The 23,851-nt window shown below is 38.9% G+C and overlaps 1 protein-coding gene across 2 annotated transcripts in view; it reads right to left on the bottom strand.

The window, feature by feature from the left end:
* Nucleotides 1–254: 254 nt before the first annotated feature.
* Nucleotides 255–23,851, bottom strand: part of NELL2 (neural EGFL like 2) — a 327,688-nt gene continuing 304,091 nt past the window's right edge. For both annotated transcript variants that reach the window (XM_081083919.1, XM_081083918.1), the window contains exons 18-21: nt 13,758–13,951; nt 12,407–12,583; nt 10,655–10,879; nt 255–978 (exon numbers count right to left, since the gene is read on the bottom strand). In XM_081083919.1, the coding sequence (XP_080940045.1) occupies nt 928–978; nt 10,655–10,879; nt 12,407–12,583; nt 13,758–13,951 (647 nt within the window). In that variant the 3' untranslated portion in view covers nt 255–927. The remainder of the gene's footprint in view (nt 979–10,654; nt 10,880–12,406; nt 12,584–13,757; nt 13,952–23,851) is intronic.

Raw genomic sequence — 23,851 nt, 5'->3', positions numbered from 1 at the left:
GCGAGCCGCAGTTTGCCAACCACTGGTCTAGACAGATCAGCCCCCAAGAGGCAGAGCAGGGTAGAAAAGGTGATTGGAGAGGTAGAATAAAGGCATTCATCCCACCCCGGCACAGGCATATAAGTCAGTGAAAATCACCTTTCAATTTGCAAATCGCATGGTGGGAGTTTCATCAGCAGAACGAGAGAGCAATTTGTATGCTAACGAATCCGTGGGAAAAAGGAACACATTAAATAAGATACTTGGACACGTGATAAGGTAAGAGAAATATTTATTTACTTTTGCACAAGAACGAGCTTATACTGAACAAATTCAACCAAATAATATGAAGTGCATTAAAACAAGGAAATAGGAATGACTTTTCCTGTTAGAAAATATTAAGTAACCATGCCTGTGCATTATTTTTATCATTACAATAACTTGTGTCAGGTTGCTTTTCAGAGTGTATACTGTACATAACACGTTATAGCTTCTCTGCTTTGCTTCTGAAAATATAATTCATTCACTGCCTGGCGGTTTCTTTTAGACAGTGAGGACCCTAACTGATTCATGAAGATTCTGATCTAGAGAAAAATTTTCTGCACCAGTGAAACTAGAGGCTTTCAGAGCTCTGCCAGGTCCAGGCTGTGTATCCAGGGGTCATGAAGTCGTGGTGTGTGTTCCACACCCATTCTTCCACACGGTGATGTCAGACACAGTAGAGACAGAATTCTGGCCTAGTTTTGCCCCAAGAATTTTCCTTTTGTGATTTTTCTCAAGCTCCACAGATTTCATAATTGAAAGTTCACTCAGCTATTAACAAAGCTGCACCTAGCTGCCCGCAAATCATCCACTTTAAGGTTTAACCTTTTTATTTTATTTTTATTTTTTGGTCTTTTTAATGAAAGAACGTTCTTTGAACAGCAATCTCCCGTGAGACAGTTAACTTCACAGTTCCTGAAGGCACTGTGGATCCACTGAGCAACAGATGTGGCCATTCTAAAAAATAGAGGAGGGGGTGGGAGAGAAAGCACAGTATGAATTTTTAAGCCATTAGTAAATGCTCACACTTACTGATCGGTACACACGAACATAACTGTATGGTTTATTTATTATTTCTGTACCACTAGAAATTCAATGGCCCAATCACTTTTCATGTCTGTACTGTAACAGAACTAATTATGTCCAGTTTCTTGTAGCAAATTATAGGCTAGCTTTATTTACCCCATTGCATCCTCTTAGGTCACATTCATCCTTTTATTTATTTACTAGAGGCCCGGTGCATGATATTTGTGCCCGGATATGGTCCCTAGGCCTGGCCGGCGATCAGGGCCAATCGGGGTCTTCTAGCTGCCAGCAGGGGCCTTCCTTCCCCAGCTTCCAGCTGCTGGCCGGGGACTTCTTTTGTTCTGCGCCACCCCCTGGTGGTCAGCACACATCATAGCAAGCTATCAAACTCCTGGTCGAACTACCAAGGGGACAATTTGCATAATAGCCTTTTATATATATAGACTAGAGGCCCGGTGCATAAGATTCGTGCACTGGCGTGTGTGTGTGGGGGTCCCCCTCAGCCTGGCCTGCGCCCTCTCGCAGCCTGGGACCCCTCAGGAGATGTCCGCCTGCAGGTTTAGGCCCGATCCCCCTGAGGATCCGAGGATCGGGCCTAAGCCCACAGTCAAACATCTCTCTTGCAGTCTGGGGCTATTGCAGTCGGGGACCCCTCGCTCCTCACTGCCCGCCTGCAGCAGAAGCAGAAGAGGTTCCCGCCACTGCTGCTGTGCTCACCAGCTGTGAACCTGGCTTCTGGCTGAGCAGTGCTCCTGCTGTGGCAGCGCACTGACCACCAGTTGGCAGCTCCGGTGTTGAGTGTCTGCCCCCTGGTGGTCAGTGCATGTCATAGCAACCAGTCGTTCCACAGTTCGGTCAATTTGCATATTAGCCTTTTATTATATAGGATTCACAAAATAGGTATTGCTATCTAGAGCCCTAGATATAGTGAAGAATAAAGCAGACATGCTCACTACCTTCACAGGGCAGGCCTTCTAGTTTTCTGAGAGGGGAGAAAACTACTAAATACCAAGCAAGCATACAATAAAAAATTATGAACAGTTCTAGAAAAGAAACAAACTAGCTGGTGGCATGAGAGTATTCAAGATTAGCTACTAAATTGGATGATGGGGGGAGACTTCTCTGTATAAGTGATATTTAAGCCAGGACCTCAAGACAGCTATGTGAAAAGGTAGGCCAAAAGCACAAGGAATGCAGTTGATGTGAAGAGTTCTGTGTAGTTAAGAAACTGGAAAAGCTCTGGGTGAGAATCTTAAGTTGGTGAAGAAAACGATGTAGAAATGAAGTTAGAAAAATGGGCGGGCAAGGAAGGAACAAAATGCTTAATTAGTTTTTATAACAAAATACTGAAATAATATAGTATATTACAAAAAAGAAAAAAAATCCTATCTTACTCTTTTTATTTATTTATTTTTTTTTTTCAATTACAGTTGACATACAATATTATATTAGTTTCAGGTGTACAACTCAGTGATTAGGCATTATATAACTTCCTAAGTCATCCTGATAAATCTCATACCCATCTGACACCATGCATAGTTATTACAATAGTAATATGACTATATTCTGTATGCTGTACTTTACAGCACCATGACTATTTTGCATCCACCAATTCGTACTTCTTGAGAGCATGTTTGGAGGTTCTAGCAGGGGAGCACAGCTACTTGTATACCCTTGACTGAAGACGGGTCCTCTCCTCTTCGACTATGGAGCATGCAGCTTAGGGAGGGATGCACATGGATTGGTGAGGAAGGAGGGGGACACCCGCCTAGTCAGCCAGATCAGCTGAATCAACCATGGCAATCAATGGGGTGACAGATGTCACTCTCACATCTCAATTTGTACTTGTAAACCCCTTCACCTTTTTCACCCAGCCTCCCTCACTCCCCTCCCATCTGGCAACTATCAGTTTGTTCTCTGTATCTATGAGTCTGTTTCTATTCTGTTCATTTGTTTATTTTGTTTTTTAGATTCCACATATAAGTGAAATCATATGGTAACTGTCTTTCTCTATCTGACTTATTTCATTTAGCATGATACACTCTAGGTCCATCCATGTGATCCCAAATGGTTAAGATTTTATTCTTTTTTATGGCCAAGAAATAAACAAGTGGATAAAAAAAAATTGTGGTACATATACACAATGGAACTATAGCTTATTTTTTAAATTCCTTGCACCTTACTTTCCTCAACTAGCTAACAAATAATGATGATTAAGACTGTCACTACAATTGTAAGGTGATAATATCCCTCCACTGCGTGAGCGCATTCTCTGTCAGACACTTTGCCAGGCACTTTAAACACATTACCAACCTCGCAGCATTCCCAGTAAGTTCACTATTAATAGATGTTTTAGATTCAGAAACTGAAGTTTAGAAAGCTTAAATATCATATCCAACGTCACACAGCTAATAAATGGTATAGCTGAATAAAAATTCAGGTTAGTCTGACTCTAAAACTCATCCTCAAGTCGATATTTTCTCTCAAGAATTGACTTTAGAACACTGAAAATGTATTATACCTTAATATGATAAAATCAAAAGTGTCTGTTCCTGTAAGATAAAAAGTAGAAAAGAAAAGATTTTGATATTTTAGGCTTTGTTAAAGCACACCAAATAAAGAAAATCTAGTCTTTATCCAAGAAGATTATCTATTTCACCTCATCCTCTCCCATTATAAACTGTTCTTAAGCAGAGCTCTTACTCTCACAGCAAGAGAGAGTCTCCGCCATCTCTTGAGTCTCTAGTGGCATGATGAAGCCTTGTCATCATATCAGAGGAAGAGACTTTTTGACCAAACTTGGTTCCATGCCCTTTCCCAATCCAGTGACCCAATACGAGGAGGGATGTACCGGTGCCGGAGAGTATCAGTTTCTCAAAGTGTGTGGCTTTTGAGCATTGAGTTAGGGATTTTCTGGAGCCTTTTGCCATTGAGTATGTAACACTAGCACTAGAACCCTATACAAAAGAAACCATTGCTATGGTTGTCATGAACATGTTCTTAGAAAGGGACTTTATATTTTCTCAAAGTTTCCAGGAATATTTTTCTTATTCCATATCAACATGTTCTGTTGTAACAAGATAGCCTACAAACCATATCACTGGACACCTGTCAAGTTCATACACGAAGGATAGTAATTATTTTAATAAAATATCCCATTGAGGTTCTGGTTTCAATAATGGCATAGTTGCTTATAAAAGACTAACCCTCTGATAGATAACTATAAAGTCTAGACAAAATATAAAAATAACTATTTGGCCGAAACCGGTTTGGCTCAGTGGATAGAGCATCGGCCTGCAGACAGAAAGGTCCCAGGTTCGATTCCGGTCAAGGGCATGTACCTGGGTTGCGGGCACATCCCCAGTAGGAGATGTGCAGGAGGCAGCTGATCGATGTTTCTCTTTCATCGATGTTTCTAACTCTCTATCTCTCTCCCTTCCTCTCTGTAAAAAATCAATAAAATATATTTAAAAAAATAACTATTTGAAGCAATGGAGAGTGACAAATATCAGGCAGATACAGAGGATTTCAATCTTTAAAAGAAGGGAAATGTACTGTGTGAGATTCATTTTTACTTGGCATTTCCCCTTAGGGTACTGCCTAGATTGTGTGTCTTAGGATAACTGTGATTCACTCAAAAAGCTACAATCTGATAGGCCCCAGATGCCAGATAACAATTTTTAGGGCTGTTGGACTGTCCGGAAATTCAAGAGAAAATATCCAGAAAAAAAGCGCATCAGACTATAAACTTCCCTCAAACCTTTGTCTGGTTTTGAATTACAGAGAATACTAAAATAGTCATAGCTTGAAAGTTGAAAGATCTGAGCAGAAATTTCAGGTGCTGATTGATAAACAAGCCAGGCTTTTCATTAAAATCCCAAAAGGGCCATAATTAGGAGCAAAACAATGTTTCAAGATTAAGAAATTCAACCTAGAACAAGGGTAAATCTGGATTAGATCCGCCCAACCAGCCTCAATCCAAGCCTCCTTAAATGCAAGGTGACTGGCCAGTAGTATGCAACTTGCTAGAACAAAAACAGTCTTTGGAGGAAACTAATAGAACATAAGTTCTATATCCTAAATTATCCATGATTTCCAATAAACCTCAGCAATTATTAGACATGTAAAGGAAAACAAGAAAAGGTGACACCTAATTAAGAGAAAAAGTAGTAAATAGAAATTACTCAAAGATAATCCAGATGGTCTAATTAGCAGACAAAAACCGGAAAGTATCTATTATAAACATCTCTTATAAAGATGGTCATAATGAAAAAAAAAACACATATGGTAAATCTTAGCAGAAAAATGAAACTTTAAATAGAATTAAATGGACATTTTCAAACTTTACAGTGCAATGTCTGAAATAAGTGAAATATCTGAAATACTGGATGCCTTTAACAGGTTATAGGTGACAAAAGGAACAGTCATAAAATTTGAAGACAAAGCAATAGAAATTATCTAATCCTTAAAACAAAGATAAAAATATCTAAATAAATATAGACCCTCAGTGACCTTCAGGATAGTCTTAAACCATATAACATATATGTAGTTAGAGTCCCAGAAGAATAAAAGGGAAAATATGTGGAAGACAAAATATGTAATTTCCAAACTCTATAAAGAACTCATAAAATTCAACACCAAACAAACAACTCAATCAAAAAGCGGGCTGAGGACCTGAAAATACACCTCTCCCAAGACATTCGAATAGCCCATAGATACGTGAAAAAATGTTCAACCTCACTAGCAATTAGGGAAATGCAAATCAAAACTACAATGAGATAACACCTCACACCTGTTAGAGGGGCCATTATCAACAAGATGAGCAATAACAAGTGTTGGAGAGGTTGTGGGAAAAAAAGGGGACACTCATTCACTGCTGGTGGGAAAACAGACTGGTGTACACACTACAGCAAACAGTCTGGCGAGTCTTCAAAATACTAAGAATAGAGCTACCATATGATTTCTTCTGGGTATATACCTGGAAAACTTGAAAGCATATGTTTGCAAAGATATATGCACTCCTATGTGCATTGCAGCATGATCATGATGGCCAAACATGGACACAACCAAATTGTCCTGTGATAGAGGACTGGATAAAGAAGATGTGGTACATGTACACAATGGAATACTACTCAACCATAAGAAAGGATGAAATAGCTCCATTTGAAGCAACATGGATGGATCTTGAGAACAATACGCTAAGTGAAATAATTCAGTCAGAAAAAAAGGTAAGAACCACATGATTTCACTCATATGTGGGATATAAAACTGAAATTCATGAACACAAACAGCAGTATGGTGGTTGCCAGAGGGAAGGGGATGGGGAGAGTAGGGGGTCCTAATATAAGGTGACACGAGAAGATGTGACTTTGGGTGGTGGGCACACGGTGCAATATACAGATCTTGCAACAGAGAAACCCGCACCTGAAACCGATATGATCATGTTGACCACTGTCACCCCAATAAGTTTAATAACAAAATAAAATAATAAATAAATAAAAAGGAAGTATTGCATAAGGAAAAAATACAAATGATAGCTGAAGCCTCATCAGAAAACATGGAGACCAGAAAGCAATAGAGAATCACCTTTAATGTGACGGGAACAAACTGTCAATTCTGAAGCCTAAATTTAGTAAAAATATCTTCAAAAATAAAAGACATTTTTAGATAAGTATAAGAGAAAGAAACATCAATGTGAGAGAGACACACCAATTGGTTGCCTCCCTTCCACTCCCTGACCTGGGACGAGACCGAGCCTGCAATGGATTTACATGCCCCTTGACGGGAATTGATCCTGCCACTTGTCAGACCACAGGCCAACGCTCTAACCACTGAACCAAAATGGCTAGGGCTAACCCTTTTTCGACTGGACATTTTGGTTTCTTCCTTGATTCTACATAACAAATAATGTTATGAGGTGAATATTCTCATGCATACAGATTGTTGCATACTTTAGATTATTTCTTTAAATTTGATTCACAAAACTGAGATTAATAGGGCAAAAGATATTTGTGTGGGAACAGGGAGCTGGCAAGGAGGTGTATATGTGGGTTGTTGACATGCATTTTTCAATGTCCCTACCAGTGCCTAAAAATTACAATTGCAGTATAACTCCAGTACATCTCTGTCAGCACTGGAAATCACTGTGACATTTTTTATGGGAAAATAATGATTCATTATTTTAGTTTACATTTGTTTCAACTATTTAAGGGTCAAAAGATTTCCTCTTTTTTAATATCTCTATTTTTTAATGAATTGTTTATTCATCCATTGCTGATTTATTTATGGGAAAATAAGTGTTATTAATTTTTATGTTTGAAAGCCAATAAAGAAATCATATCTGCTAAAAATATTTTTCCAGTCTCCAGTTTTAACTTGCTCTTTTGATAATTTTTTTTATCTACAGAAGCCCTAACTTTTCTTTGAGGTATATTTTATCACGTCGAAGTTAGAAAAGGAATCTCCCTTCTACAATGTTGATAAATATTTAATCATATTTTCTTTGTTTAGACTTCCATTTAATATTCAATATTTTTTCCACACAGAATTTGTTTTGATATAGAACATAATAGCATATAAAATGACTTTCCTCAAATTGTTGTCCAGTTATTCAAATATGTATGGAATACTCCTTTCTTTCTCTATTGGTTTTCCAAGCTCTCCTGATCATCCCTTAAAGTCTTCATTATAATGTTGCCCATTTATGGGATATTTGTTTTCATAGACAGACCTAGTTATCTATTCCAATGTTAGTACAGAGGTCCACCTTCAAAACTTTAAGTTTGTTGTTTTGATAGATGAAGGCAACGTTTAGGAAGTTAGGAGCATCATTCTTATAAAATTCTATTTTTTTTCTAATATCTCAATTATTTCAGTATTACATCTAGATTCTCCCTAGAAGTTAAAAGTGTCCCTGACCCCCGCCCCCGCCTCGGTTTATCATTTCCAAAGTGTCCTGCTCAGTGTTTTATTTATTAGAGGGAAGGGCCCTCTAATCCCTCCTCTCTCCTCATTTCTCAATGATACAGCTCTCTTTTGTTTGGAGCTCAAAAGTATAATTGCCTGAAAGCACTCTGACCCATCATAGGATGGGCATCTATTAGATTTAGGAAAGGCAACCTTAGTAATTAATTTTTGACTCAGAAATCAAACTTCTGAGTGGAGAAAACATTTTTTTAACCTAAGTAAATTAACTTTGAAGACAAAAAAGGGAATGATTTTTTAAAAATCATTCCATCCAGCTAACTCCTAACTCCTCAGATCTCGTCTCCAGTGTCACTTCCTCAAGCAGTAACTGGTTCACATGCTGTACAGCCTCTCAACCCAGTGCCCTTTTTCTTCAGAGTATCCATTACAGTTTGTAATGTCTTTTTCTGTTTCATGACTTAATTAATGTCTATTTATTCCAATAACAGTCAATGTTTATTGAGTGTTTACTCTGATTCCAGACACTGCATTCACCTCTAGACCTGTCCTATCCAATGGAAGGTTGCGTGCTGACAGACACGTTCTCTATATGTTCTATCTAATATGATAGCCACTAGCCACATGTGGCTTTTAAGAAGTTGAAATATGGCTAGTTGACTGAGAAATTGAGTTTTAATTTATTTAATTTTAATTAAGTTACGTGGCCACATGTAACTACTGACTACTGCATTAGACAGACAGCTCTAGACAATAAGAAGCTAGGCAATAATTTCCAGGAATTATCGTGTCTGTATTTGCTTATCATTTTAGCCTTGCTGCTAGCACAATACCCCGCGCAATTCATTTTTATTGACTAAAATGAATAACCCAGAGAAGGGTAGGACAGAAAGGAAAGTAAAAACGGTGCTCTGAAAACACCAAATTATGAAGAATGCTCACCTCCAGCACAATATCTGGAAGCCGTTTTACATAAATTTTATTTTTAAAAGAACACAACATAAACATAATAAAAATAAGTATTCAGGATAAATTTGGTAAAGTTGAGCAGATGCTTACAACTCATATTTAATAAGAAGGGAAAAGGAAAACAACATGAATTAGTAACTTCTCAGAATCAGCATTTACCTGACAAAAATGAGTTTAATGCCAAAAATACACTTTCTGGAACACATTCCTACCATGAGCCAAAAAATCCTTGTAGTTGTTTATAAGGCAGTGAATGACAAGCTCATTCATGCTCTTTGCCCCAGAAAACATTTTGTTTTTCTGCCTATTCCTGAATGCATTTTTCTTATTGGAAGCATCTGTCTGAGCCATATTTGTGTGTTTTTCATTCTTTATCCGGTATACATTTTTGTTGTCACTGCTCAGAACAATAATCTAACAGATTAAGAGTATAAGGGGACTCAAATTTATTTGGTAATTTAATGTCAGAAATTATTTCCCTATTGGTCACTAATGCTTAAGTTTCTAGATATGAACTGTTAAATGTACCCATATTTCATATATATATATGTGTATATATATATATATTACATTGCATATATATTATTATATATATATTTATATATAATAATTATATATATATTAGTAACTTTTTAGCAGTAGTAAAATTTGCCAATGTACTTTCAGAAAACAGCATTAAATGTTCACTCAAAAAACTGCTTGATTGACAGATTGTGTGATTGAAAGAGCTAGAAATTTGGGGTTAAAATAAACAATAATTTCTCCAGACTTAACACATTTTACATTTCTTCGTCCTGTTACATCAGGCCACATAGGAAGAATTTGTACGAAGTGAATCTGAATTAAATTGCTCTAGGAAAAATTATTTTTAAATGGAAATGGTCACTTCAACAACCAGAGTGGTTATAGATATCTGGCTGTGCTATGCCAGGAAAAATCGGACATCTTTGCTTTCTGGTTGTTTTTTACGCCTCCCAGATTTTTACTTAGTCTTAGTGTTCATTCCAAAATTATGACTCTGAAGAACAATGACCTCTGAATCAAATGTTTCTACAATCATCAAAGAAGAATGCTTCCAAGTTTGTCACTATCTATGCACTCTACAGACTATGTCTACGTTCTCTGCAGGTGTGTTCTTGCTGACGAAACACAATGCTCTCTTTCCTTATGATGGGAAGAAAAATATTTGTAATGATTTTTGTCCAACTGTAGGAATAAAATATGGTAAATAACAGATCTTAAAATAATAGCTCAATGTAACTGATCACCACAAACCAAGAACTATGCCCATTTTTGCCTCATTGATTTCCACTTTAGAAAATGCAATATATCTACTTGGTTGGTGCATCTTACAATCCTTATAAAAGGACCAGATAAAAATCAATAAAATAATATTGTGTTCTATTATGAAAGAGGTAACATGAAGTTTGGTGTTGTAGGGTTTTTTGTGTTGTTGTCTGTTTTTTTCAATATGTGTACAGTTAGATACTTTAGGTCGAGTAGGTCGTTTCTGTTCTGGTTGTTCTTTCTGTGCCTCCTGCTCCATGACCGTATATTCTTGAAGGATGCACATGACCTTCAGCCTTGGAACTAACAAAGCTGATCACCACTTCCCACCTCCCCTGGAACAATAAATAGGACATGAAATACATCCCCGTGGCCAGGTTAGGCCATTACTATCTCTGAGCTCCCTCCCTGGATGGAACGGCTTTACCTTGCACTGGCAGAGAGTGCATTCCGTGCCATGTTTGATCCACGAGGAGCCAGTGAAGCGCACCACATTCATCTCGTCCAGGCAAGTTTTGGTGATGTCATTGCGGATGGTGTCGGCCTGGCAGGGGTCGGTGACACAGCGCGGGCAGCACTCACCCTCCGGGAGCACGCTGAATTCACATTCCACCTCTGGGCAAGGCAGGGGCCAGCAGTCCACTTCCCCTTGCTGTAAGGAAAGCAGAGGTGCCAGGGCGGAGGGGCCAGGGCAGAGGGGCAGGGACGGCGGGCAGGGGAGGAGGCAGGAGGGAGGGAGCATGGTGTTCACTGCACACGCAATGGACCTGGGGGACATGTATGCTCAGACCTCATAGGCTGAGCATCGTGCACTCAGCCGGGAGGCTTACCCTGCAGCTGAATTTTAAACTGGCCTTCATCAATTAAACAAGAACAACAATAAAACAAAACCAAAAACCATTCTCTTAAAACAATCAAATTTGCATGCCCCTTTCTTTCCCATGAAAAAGGAGAACTATTTATGGAAGAGATTTTTATTAAACTTGTTGCCTATACCATCCTTTTTTAAAATTCTTTTGATATTTCCCCCCCTAACTTCACATTTATTCCCTTCTGCATAAAATAAAATTTTGTCCATTTATGAGAAAATAAACTGAAATATGTAAGAAATATGACAGTTTTTCTTGTTCGTTTATATGTTTCTAGGTATGGGGGTGGGAGGAAGGGGCAAATTAGGAACTGATTTTAGTCATTTTTTTTCCACCTGGGAAAGCTGTATGAATTGGGTCTTTCTAAAATGTAGTTCCTACCTGTTTCCTATTTTCTCCATAATTCTGAATCTCCTGGTTTTGGAGATGAAAGCAGCCTTCAGGCACAGAAGCTGACCTTGTTCTCTCAATTGATTTTTTGGGGGTTGAAAGTATAAAAAGAAAGCACTACCTTAAAAATATCCTCACACAAATAGAAAGAAAACTAGCCATAACTTTAAATGTAGCATCTGTGAAACTTTCTTCCATAAAGACACATAGACCAAATTTTCCTTTTTCATTTGCACCACTAGAAAGAAAGAAGAAATTGGGCAAATGAAAAAAAATGACTGGTATTTTATTTATCAAGTCTAGATTTTCTTTTTGACCTATCATTTCCAGTAGAAGTTTCATAAATATATACAGACATTTAATTCTAACATTCAAATAAGTTTTTATAATATACCCATATTATGTCTAAAACTGGGTGCCCCCAAAAAGAGCACCAACAGTAACAATCTTTAGAAGGGAAAAGAGTGATTTCTTCTTGTTTTTGTTTTTTAAAGTCTCAGTATGACTGATAGAAATGGATTAACAAAAGTTCCACTTGGAAGCAAATAATTTTCTTCCTGAATGCCACTGTTATATTCATAACACTTAGTGAGTGCCTACTATATGCCATTAGGTATCTGTCCTGGATGCTGGAGCCTGAGTAAGGCCACCCTGAGTGAGACCGGGGAAGCTGGCAGAGTCTTCTCTTCTTCTGAGCTCGGATATTCTCTGGAAATATACACGACGTGGTGCATCCTGTCTACCCCAGAGTATCCTTCTCAGGTCCTGACGCATAGGTTGTCGTCCTAACCTGGCTCACTTGTTGTAACTGCTGACACTATGGCCAGGTGCTGTGTCCTGGTGGATTGGGGAGGGCAAGGTTGCTTTCCTATTTAGATTCTGGGCCTAAACTCTTCCTGGACTTCTTGCAGTAAACTCACCAAGCAGCGGCACTGTTGGCAATTCTGGATCCAGGTGTCCCCACTGTTGTACAAGGTTTCCCCATTTTGATGGAGGCACTGACTGCTAAGCCTTGGGTCACATTCAGGGCAGCAAAAAAGATCAACTGTGGGATTCTCACAGTCACAGACCATCCGTCGACACATCACAAATCCATTCTGTATGAGAAGGAAGAAAAGCATTTATCCAAAGCTTCCATCTCTCAATATACTAACATACATATGTGCATGTCTGTGTGTGTACACACACATATATAATATATATTACACATATTTTATATATACATATATAAATCTTAGATGTTGATTTGAAAGTTGAGATAATTTGCACTGTTTATCCAATATAATTGATTTTCTTTAAAGTTCCATTTTGTAGCTAACATACAGAAACTACTCATGCTGGAGAACTTTCCATTTCCTTTCTACATACTATTTTCAGAAAAAGAAATTTTCCAGAAATGTCCTATATACAATAATAAACACTACATGATCCTTATGTTTATATAAATGCATAAATGTATATATATACATATATACATACGTGTGTGTATGTGTGTGTGTATATGTAAACATACATGTACTTGTTTATGAGGATAGTAATTTGAATGCTAACTAAATTTTGTTTTGTTAGGGCATGTGTATTTAGTAGCTAGTCAACAAGTCTTACATATTATTAAGTTTATGGAATATTTTCGACCTCATGTTTTCGTACAAACTGTTTTCAACTTCTTTTATAAGAGTTGAGACCTTGGTACATAGTATTATTCATTTAACTAAAATTTAAGTCTCCATTATTAACTGGTTACATGTAACAGAACATCTAACTAAAACTAAAATATATCCCAAATAGGTATTTTTCATTCCTAGGCCATCGCATGTCCATTCTGGCTTCATTTATGCATTCATTCAAATGTGGTGTGACTATGAAAGCAATAGCATAGTTAGCAACAACATTTCATCAACAAGTGACAGATAAACACATTGTGGCATTTGCATACAATGGAATACTATTCAACAATAAAAAGGATTGCTTTGCTGATATATGCCATGAATACCAATGAATGTCAAAAACATAAAGCCGAGAGAAAGAAGACAGACACAAAGGAGTATATACTATATGGTTCCATTTAATGAGGTGTTTTCTTGGGGCTAGGGATATGGGACTAACTAAGAGAGGACAGAGGCAACTGTTTGGGTAGATGAAAACATTCTATTAATACTAATGGTGGCTATATGGACATATGAATTTTTCTAAGTTCATTAAGCTGTTCACTTGAAATCTATGCACATCACACCTCAATAGAAATGATGAAAAATTGTTATTGATACTAACCTGACATGAGCACACAGAGCACCGGTCATTTTCCAACACCCAAATCTGACCGTTGTGCTTAATTTTTCCATCATGGATGCAGTCCCCTGTACAATTCTTTCCATGAGGACATCGGCAATCATATCCACCATCCAAGTTAAAGCAAATGGTATCATTGGTGCAGCTGTGCCTGCCGGTCCCACACTCATCGATATCTACGGCCAAGAAAAGGCAGCAGGCCCTGTGCTTAGAATACGCTCAGTTCCAACCACGGCAGTCAGGCAAGTTGTGTCCTGACATGGAGCATACATTCATTTTCATCTTACTGGCATGCACTTCCTACTAAATGCTGACTAAAGCATAGCTCATCAGCTAGGGATTTCACAGGAAAATCGTCACGCTTGATTTCAAACACCAAATAACCTTGCTTACATTTTTGACTTTTATATCTCTGTAAATACCATTGGGCTTTATGAAACACGTTTTTTGAAAGTTAAGAATAGGACTCACTTTATCAAACAAAAATAGGTGGCAGTGAAATTCTAAAAGTGCCTATGATTTTTCATTGAGGAAATCATTCTCAATGTTTAAATGGTACCTACAGAAAATCCTTTCTTAGTGGGAGATAAAATGTCAGGGAAAGCCTGAGGCATTTTATTCAATTTCAAGCCCTATTCACACAGCCAGGGCTCCCACATATAAGCTCTTTTCAGTATTCTGCTTAGGTGTTCTTCCCTTACAGACTCGGAATTTCCACATTGTCCTTATACCTTCTCTTCACCCACAGAAGGGCAAGGTACCATCAACAATTACCATGTCTCTCACAAAGAATCCACCACTTGTTAACTTTTCCATTTCAGATGATCATTTCATCTCCTGCCTGACTCAATTGGCAACTGCCCCTTCTTCACCCGACCTCACCCAGTCCATGGCCATCACAGCCTCAAGCATTTTCATACAGATGAAAAGCAAGCATCATGACCCACAGATCAGGGCCATAGGAGAGACATGATTCATTTTATTTATCCCCATAATTTAAAGGTCACAAGCCAAAATACATTTCAAGGATATAGTATGAGTGGCAGTAAGCAGTTATTTCCCATTTCATCTGTTTCCTCTGAGCAAAGGTCCAGGAAGAAAGAATTAAATCTTAACAGGGAAAGTGGGTTAGAGAGAAGACGGAATGTGTAGCTCTTAAGTGGGAGGAATATACACTGATTTTCCTTCAAATTTTAAAAAACAGACTTTAGAAAATATCTTTCTTAAGTGGTTTGATTTCAACAATATTGGGTACATGGACTAATCAACATTATAGTTTAGCCATATTTAAAATCTTAAATACTTAAGTTTTGTTATATATGCATCCCTGAAAATAAGCCACATGATATATGCCTCTCTATTTACTTTAATTTTTTTATTAGCTCCCATCTCAAGAAACCTATGAATTGAGACAATGGCTGAAAGATTTTTTTATTGTAGCTACAATGAACTATTATTATTAGGTTGATTTGCCAAGGATAATACTGCTTATGATTATAGACTACTAGAGGCCCGGTGCACGAAAATTCATGCACTGGGCGGGGGTGTCCCTCAGCCCAGCCTGCCCCCTCTCACAGTCCGGGAGCCCTCAGGGGATGTCCTCTGCAGGAGGCGACCAGGCTGATCAGGGGAAGGCACCACCCCCATCACCCTGCCACTGCTGCCGGCTGCCACATGGCTGCCTGCCCTCGGCCCTTGCAACAACCACGGCTTTGTCCAGAAGGACATCTGGAAGGACGTTTGGCTGTCCAGTCTAATTTGCATATCATGCTTTTATTATTATAGATGATCAAAAGGAGAATGGTTAGCCAGTATGAGGATACTTTGAAATAGTTTTAAAGTACACTAATTAATATATTTTTTTTCAGAGCAGATAAAATGTTCTCCTGGTAATGGGAATAAAAATTTTAAAGTAGCTCTATATTTGGTCTATTCAGAATAATAAGGTATATTTGATGAGTTGATCTTCATCTCCCATTAAATACTCTTATAATTTGGAATTATAGTAAGCAGGATAAACATTAATGGTAAGCTATTTGGTCCCTTTGACCACAAATTCTACAAAAACCTCTTACTACCTAGCGCTTTAAATACATGCTATTAACAACAATATTCCATCAGTGGCTATGGCTGGATTTTTATAATCTTTTCATTTTGCCTGACATTTAAAGTAAAAGCTCTGATAAAAGGTAATGTTTTTTCCCCTCTGGGCAGAGGGAGTCCTCGGCAGACAAAGAAGAGATGTCTAGGGACCTCCATGCTCTGAAACAAGGGACACCCATAACAATTTAAAAAAGTAGACTAAAAAGCTGCTCACAACAGGCTGGCATGCACTTGTCATACGTGGAGAAATGTGTAGGCAGAAACATCGTAATGGACTAAGCATTATCTTTTGTTATCCAATGGGATTTGAAATAATTTGAACTCATCTTGCCTCTTCTGCTTCTCTACACTGGGTTTCTCATGGCAGAGGCTATTTTCAATTGAGTGGCAGATGGAATGTTGGAATTCAGTTTTACTTAATGTATGGTTCCTAAATTAAATATGCATGAAAGGAATATATTCTGCTTTGAAAAACCAAGTATGGAATGTAAAAATTCCAACCTTAAAAATATCGATAACTCCTTTAGTGAGTGATTAAAAAATAATGTCACTAAATCCAATGGTCAAGTCTCAGTTCTCATCTAACCTGATCGAGCAGCAACATTTGACATCGTTTATTCCCTCTCCCTGGTGAATTTTCTTTACTTGCCTCCTATCACATGCTTCCTTGGTAGCTCTTGTAGGATCTTCTGCCCACATACACACTCCCCAGGTGTAACAACTAAACTATGAATAAACTTTACTCAAGCAAAGAAATGGTAAGGAGTGGTCAAATCAGAGGCAAGTATTTTCAAAGACACAATGTTTAGAGCCATCGAGATGTATTTAAGGAATAGAAATGTTGATATGACTTGAACGTCCAGGGTGAGCAGAATCGGTAAACATGCAGCTAAAGAGGTAGACAGGGCCCAGGTAAAGGTCATGTTAAGAAATGTGAACTTTATCATAAAGGCAATATAATGTCATTTTAGAGAATTCAAACAAATCATAATCAGATATCCATTTTAGAAAGATTCCTTTGGTTTCATATTGGGAAAGGCATTTGAGTGGATTAGAATTGGAAACCAGGAGAATAATCAATAGGCTCTTTCAGCTGTCCAGGCAAGAGACGGTCATCTCATAAAAGCAAACCCGGATATAGTGCTTGGTATTACCCGATTCTAAGTACTTTCATGCAATGGCTCATTTAATCCTCACCACACTGAGGAAGGGACAGTTATTATCCCCTTTGTACAGATCAGGAAACTGGGCATATAAGTGTTGCATAACATCCCTAAGGTCACACAGTCAGTAAGGTATGGAAAGACCACGCAGTCAGTCTCCAAGTCTGTGCTCTGAAGCACAGTGCCGTACTGAAGGGGAGCAGTGAGGATGCACAGGAAGAAACAATGACGATATAATCTTCCAAGAAAGAAAACGACAAAGACAAAGCAACATAGTGACTTTTTGGCTTTAAGATTAGGGAAAGGGAGTGATCATGAACGATGTTCAGATTTCTGGCCTAGAAGATGTGGTTGATGATATTTCCAGAGAGAAAAGCAAGATTTTGCTGAGGAGTAGAAATGGGTGGCAGGGATGAGGAAAGACATGAGTTAGTTTAGAAAACTGAATTACACTTTCCTCGGGGTTTCCAAGTAGAACTGTCTTACCCGTAAGTAATTGGATATATGGGCTGGAGTTCAGAAAAAGGACTGGGCTGAAATATGAATTTAGTGAAGGTATACTTTCATCATTTCCTTTCTCAAAAATTGTCCTTCAGACTTCCAGTTCAAACTTCTTCATAAGGTATTGAAACTTATTTCCTTTGCTTGCATTCTCTTTTCCTATCTCACCTTGCGAATAATCGAACCCGACTTGAAGTCCTAAAACAAAGGCTAGATACTCAAGCCTTTCTTGATCCCAAACAGGAAATAATTTCTCTCTTTGTTTTCTTATAGCCCTGAATTTATATTTTTCTGAAATATTTATCATTTTCAAACTTGAGGCTTTCTCTTCTATTAAAAAGCTCACTACAGCCCTGGCTGGCTTGGCTCAGTGGATAGAGCATCAGCCTGTGGACTGAAGGGTCCCAGGTTCGATTCTGGCCAGGGGCACATGCCTGGGTTGTGGGCTTGATCCCCAGTGCGGGGCATGCAGGAGGCAGCCAATCAATGATTCTCTCTCATCATTGATGTTTCTATCTCTCTCTCCTTCTCCTTTCCTCTCTGAAATCAATAAAGAAATATATATATATACTCACTACATTCTATCTTCTGTAACAGTTTTTGTTATACAAATTTTATCTCTTCTACAAGCTGAGAGCAATGACAAGAAAGTGAAATGTGGGCATGAAAATAAAATATTACTATGGAAAAAATATGGACTCAGTAGAAATGATGATGTGGACAAGGAAAATGTTACTCTGGCATACTACCTGAGGATTAAGTGTCTATGCCTCTGAGATAAATGAATGAACAAAACAGCATACACTTTGTATGAATGTAGCTTACCAACATGCATGTTGTAGATTGTACAACTGAAGCCTAAAAAACAGTGAAATGGTGCATAGTTATTTACTGAAGTCTTCAAGTATGAATCTCATTCTTCATAGTAATTGTAAATCTACTGCTGTGGCTTTGTCCACTTGGAAATGCTCTTTTTTATTGTTCAACAACAAAAACATGGCACCTTCTCAGAAATAACTATCCTCTTAAAACTGCACCCTTCCATGTACTAATGTTACAATTCTATACATCACTGAAATTGCAATAAATGGATAGGTGTTCAGAAGAAGCATTTTAGTCTTTAAATTTTTTAAAAAATTTTTTATAGCAGAGGTGGGTTCTTTTAAAAGACTCCTTCAGAGCACACTGACTTCTGAAAAGGTAGTATATTTCTGTGGTAATCATTATAAATTCTATTGGAAGATAACAAAAGAATAATCATTCCAGAATTATGGTTTTGAAAAAATAAGAATTTCAACTGTTTCTGTGTAAGCATCTGTGTAAGCATCCCATAGAATATTTTACTTTATTATCCTCATCTTTATTATGTGTTACTTTAATGGCTAGTTTAATTCTTCTTGTTATTTTCTTAATACTCATGAATGCACAAATTATGTTTTGTCCTGATCATTATTATATATACATAAATATATATTTACTTCTAACTTAGCTACTCTCAATCATACTATATATCTACTTTTAACATAGGTTATGTTCCTAACACACTTCTGATTAAAATATCATCTATCATACATCTCATATCTTTGTCATTAGAAAAAATAAAAGATATCATCTACTAGGTTCTACTGCTATAGGCACTGATGACTGACAAGCAAACAAATTCTATGACTCTTTTTTAAAATTTTCTCTCACCTGAAGATATGCTTTTATATTGACTTTTAAAGAGAGGAAGGGGGGAGGAAGAGACAGAGAGAGAGAGAGAAACATGGATCAGTTGCCTCCTGTACATGCCCTGACTGGGTATTGAGCCAGTAGCCAGGGTATGTGCTCTGACTGGAAACCAAACCGCCACCTTCAGTGTATAGCAGTGATGGCGAAACTTTTGAGCTCGGCGTGCCAGCATTTTGAAAAACCCTAACTTAACTCTGGTGCCGTGTCACATATAGAAATTTTTTGATATTTGCAACCATAGTAAAACAAACACTTATATTTTTGATATTTATTTTATATATTTAAATGCCATTTAACAAAGAAAAATCAACGAAAAAAAAATGAGTTCGTGTGTCACCTCTGACACGCGTGTCGCAGGTTCGCCATCACTAGTGTATAGGATAATGTTCCAACTAAGTAAGCCATACTGGCCAAGGCAAGTCTATGACTCTTGAAACTTATGCTCTATAGCAGACAATAAGGAAGGAAACAAATTAATATCTACAAACATTTCAGGGAAATTTATAACCTCTGTGAAGAAAAGTGAAACGGTAAGTGAATAGTGTCAGGGGTAAGATGCTATTTTAAATTGGGAGTCCAGGAGAAGCCATTTTAGAGAAAATCTACATTAAAAATTTTTTTTTTTTTTTTTAAAGCAGGCAAAGATGTGAGGGAAGAACATTCCAGGCAAAAAGAACAGCACATGAGAAGGGAATCAGTTTGGTGTATTTGAGAAGAGTCAAGGAAGCCATGCATCCATATCATATAGGCCTTTGTAAATCATTGTTAGGATTTGGATTTTACTCTGTGGTGCGTGAAAGGAGAAGCTGGTAGGGTCTGTGAGAAAGCCAGGAGAGAGTGCTGTCCTCAAAGCCAAGTGAAGAAAATCGTTTCAAGAGGAAGAAATGATCAACTGGGCCAAATGGCTGAGTCATCAAGCAAAGAGAGTAACAGACCAGTGGGATTGGCAAATGGAAATGGTTATTAATCCCGGAAGGAGAGCATTCACGGCAGCAGTGGCACTCAGCTTCACTGGAAGCAGGAAAGCACAGGTAACACGGCTAGAAAAATCTTTTAAAGAGTTTTACTCTAAAAGGGAACAGAAAAATAGGGAATCGGGTGATGTCAAGGAAAGTTACAATTTCTTTGTTTTTGTTTTATTTTTTAATGTGGGTGCTACTCCAGGCTGTTTGCACGCTAATGAGAATGATGCAGTAGGAAAAGAGTATTTATGACGTCGAAGAGAAAGTGGATAGTACAAGGGCAGAGACCTCATGTAGGTGAGAAGGAATGAGATGCAAGTTACAATGGAGGGTTTAATTTTTGATAGGAAAAATAAAACTTCATTCAGTGAAACAGGAGGGAGGGAAAGCAGCAGATAAAGAGGTAAGCGAGAATTATCCGGTATAACTCCTGGGGCAGAAGTGAGGTATTTCTGTTTTCTCAGTTAAATAAGAAGAACAACCATCAACAGAAAAATGAAGAGAAAGGAAGTGCTATATAAGGTTTGAGGAGACTGGAAAAGGTATGCAAGGGTTGTATCAGACAGTTGCAGGGGAAAGTTACTAAGGAAATAATACAGGAATGCTGGACAATGCCGACGGCCCTATAAGATGACCCCCAATGATCCTCAGCATTTAATATTTAGGCTCCTATATAATCCCCTCCCCCAGAATGTGGCTAGACTTATTGAGTCATTTCTAACAAACAAAATGTAGGAACAGTGATGACATGTCACATCTGAGGTTAAGTTGTAAAAAAGCTGTGGCTTCCATCTTGGGCACTTACTCTCTCCTGAATTGTTTACTCCAGGAGAAGGAAGCCAGCTGCTGTGTCTGGAGGCAGCCCCATGGAGAGGCTCATGTGCTAAGGAAACAAGGCATGCCAATAGCCACATGCGTGACCTCAGAAAGAGATTCCCATTACCTCCAATCCCCCCCCAGACAGGTCTTCAACATGAGACCACGGACTGGCCAACCACTTAACTGTAACCTCATGAGAAGCCCCAAACCAGAGGCTTACATCTAAGCTGCTGTGAGATAATTTTTGTTGTTTTCAGCTGCTAAGTAGTTTGGAGGGTAATTTGTTATGCATCAATAGATAACAAATATAGCCCACTTGAGATTTGTGGTCATACATTTTAAAAAACAGTGAGTGCAGTTACAAGTGTAAAGTAAAGTAAGATAGTCAGCAGAGGTATGCGGTTTTCTACTCATATGTGAAAGGATGCGCAAGGATACCAAGCAGAATGACACACAGATCACCCCTAGAGAAGAACTGGAAGGGATGGGGGAAGGGGGTTGAACTAAAGATGCATTTTCAGCTTTCATGTATATGTTTCTGTATAATTTATTTATAATCAGCTTATTTTCATCCTTTTTGTGTGTAATCAAAAATAAAAGAGAAAGGGAAGGCTTCTTTCTCATAATATACTACAGAATACAGGCAAAATAGTTTATCGGGGAAGAGCCAAATCACAGTTTGATCTGCTCTGGTCCTTGGAATTCTCTACGGGGCTGGAAGTACTTACTCTGGAACATTAACAAGGGCAAGGGAAAGCCCTGAGACCAGAGTTAAACGGTTATATGCAGATGCCAGGCTTTAGCCCCTGGTAAGGTGTTAGTATTCCCATTCCTACGGAAAAATCCAGATGGCTCCTCTGCTCAAGGTCCAGAGCTCTGTGGCTGCTGGCAAAGCATGCTGGGAGCTTTGGCATCTATCACCCAAGTCTGTTTCACTTTTCTCTGTGTGAAAACCTTTAGAGGCACAGGGATAAAAGACATCGTATCATTTAGGTGTCAACTACTGTTAAGTTAGCTTCTCCAAGGCTTTCATTGACTTTGTCATTTTAGCCACATTATTCTCTCAGGCTGTTACTCCATGGAAGTGTAAATACAAATGGAGAAAATGACTTTTTGAGATCTTTTTTATTCTCCATTCCTGTGCCTACATTTGATGGCAAATCCTTCCAGTGTGGGTGGTTTCCCTGGCAATTATTCACTGGGCTCTGCCTGCTGTTTAAAAACTGTGCCCCTTGACAAGGGTACAGGAAAGCAGAGTTGTTTGTCAATTCACTGAAATGGATTCAAAATTAATGGTAAGTTGTCTATATATAGAAAACCCTGATTTGCAAATAGACCGAACAGCAGAACAACTGAACCACCAGTAGCTGTGACATGCACTGACCACCAGGGGGCGCATGCAGAACATGTGGGCGTCGACAGGAGGTGGCAGAGCCCGGAACTTGGTGGGCATCGGCCATGACAGGATGGTGGAGCAGGTAAGTGGGGGCACCAGACCAAGGCGGGCACTGGTTGCTGTCATTGGGGCAAGCCTCTGGTGGTTACTGAAAATTCTTTGCTCCCATGCACCACCTGCTGCCGGTGTCCAGCACCGGTCCCAATGGCCCCTGCAGGCATCTCCACGTCCCCCTGCTCCTGAGGGGCGATTGGGGCAGCAGCTACCACTCACACTTGCTGATGGCACCAGCCCTGCTTGCACCCACTGCTGGTGCCAGCCCCTTCTGCTCTGCGCTGTCAGCGGGTGCGAGCAGGGCCAGCACCCTTACTATGTGGGAGCAGCAGTGGTGGGAGTGGGGTTGCTGGCAGACAGGGGACTGGGGGCCGCTGTGGGAGGGGCTGGGTGGGGGCATGGAGGATGGGCCGAGACCTGCCCCTATGTCCACCACAGCCTTGTGGCCCACAGTTCCTTCCAAGGTGCATGAATTCATGCACTGGGCCCCTAGTCTACATATATATAAATGCCTAAGTGACTATTCAACCATTCAACTGGTAGCTATGACATGCACTGACCACCAGGGGGCAGAAGCTCAATGCACAGGCATGGAAACATGGAACAAACTGATGAATCTGAGAGGGAAGGGGGGAAGGGAGAGAGTGGGAAGGGATTAACCAAAGATCTTATATACATACTACAGGCTTGGTGCACAGATTTGTGCACCAGTGGGGTCCCTCAGCCTGGTCTGTGCCCTCTAACAATCCAAGACCCCTCAGGGGATGTTGGCCTGCCAGTTTCAGCCTGATCCCCGCAGTCCAGGCCGAGGGACCCCATCAGTACACAAATCTGTGCACTGGGCCTCTAGTTGAGTATAATCTGGTTGAGTTTTCTGCTCCTATTAGACTAAAATCCTCTTTCAAGCAGGAATCATATCTTCTGTATTCAACATGAAACATTCACTAAACATCTCTTACTTTGCCAGGCAAGTGATATGTTATCATGTACTATGTATTTTATATTTGGCTATATCACTATCATATCCCTATTACCCCCTTTTTCTCTCTATGCTGCTTTCCCCATCTATTTTTCAAGCTTTTCTTGGAGGTCCTATTTTGGGGGGCACTTCCAAAATGTATCTGATATTATGGGCTTATTCATTCTAAAACACACTCAATGGTTGCAAATATCCATAAATAATTGGTTTAGCGTCACAAATTTTAATAATCTAAAAACTGATTATCATAGTTAGCAAGCAAAAGTTAGATTTTAACATGTTTCCAATCACTGCCATATAAGCACCCAACAAAAATCACCAACTTAAACATTAGGTCAATGACAACTACCTACACCTTACTGCAAATT

This window comes from Myotis nattereri, assembly GCF_964212035.1.
Source record: "Myotis nattereri genome assembly, chromosome: 2".
NCBI classification, from domain to species: domain Eukaryota; kingdom Metazoa; phylum Chordata; class Mammalia; order Chiroptera; family Vespertilionidae; genus Myotis; species Myotis nattereri.
This window is presented reverse-complemented; position numbering and strand designations above follow the sequence as displayed.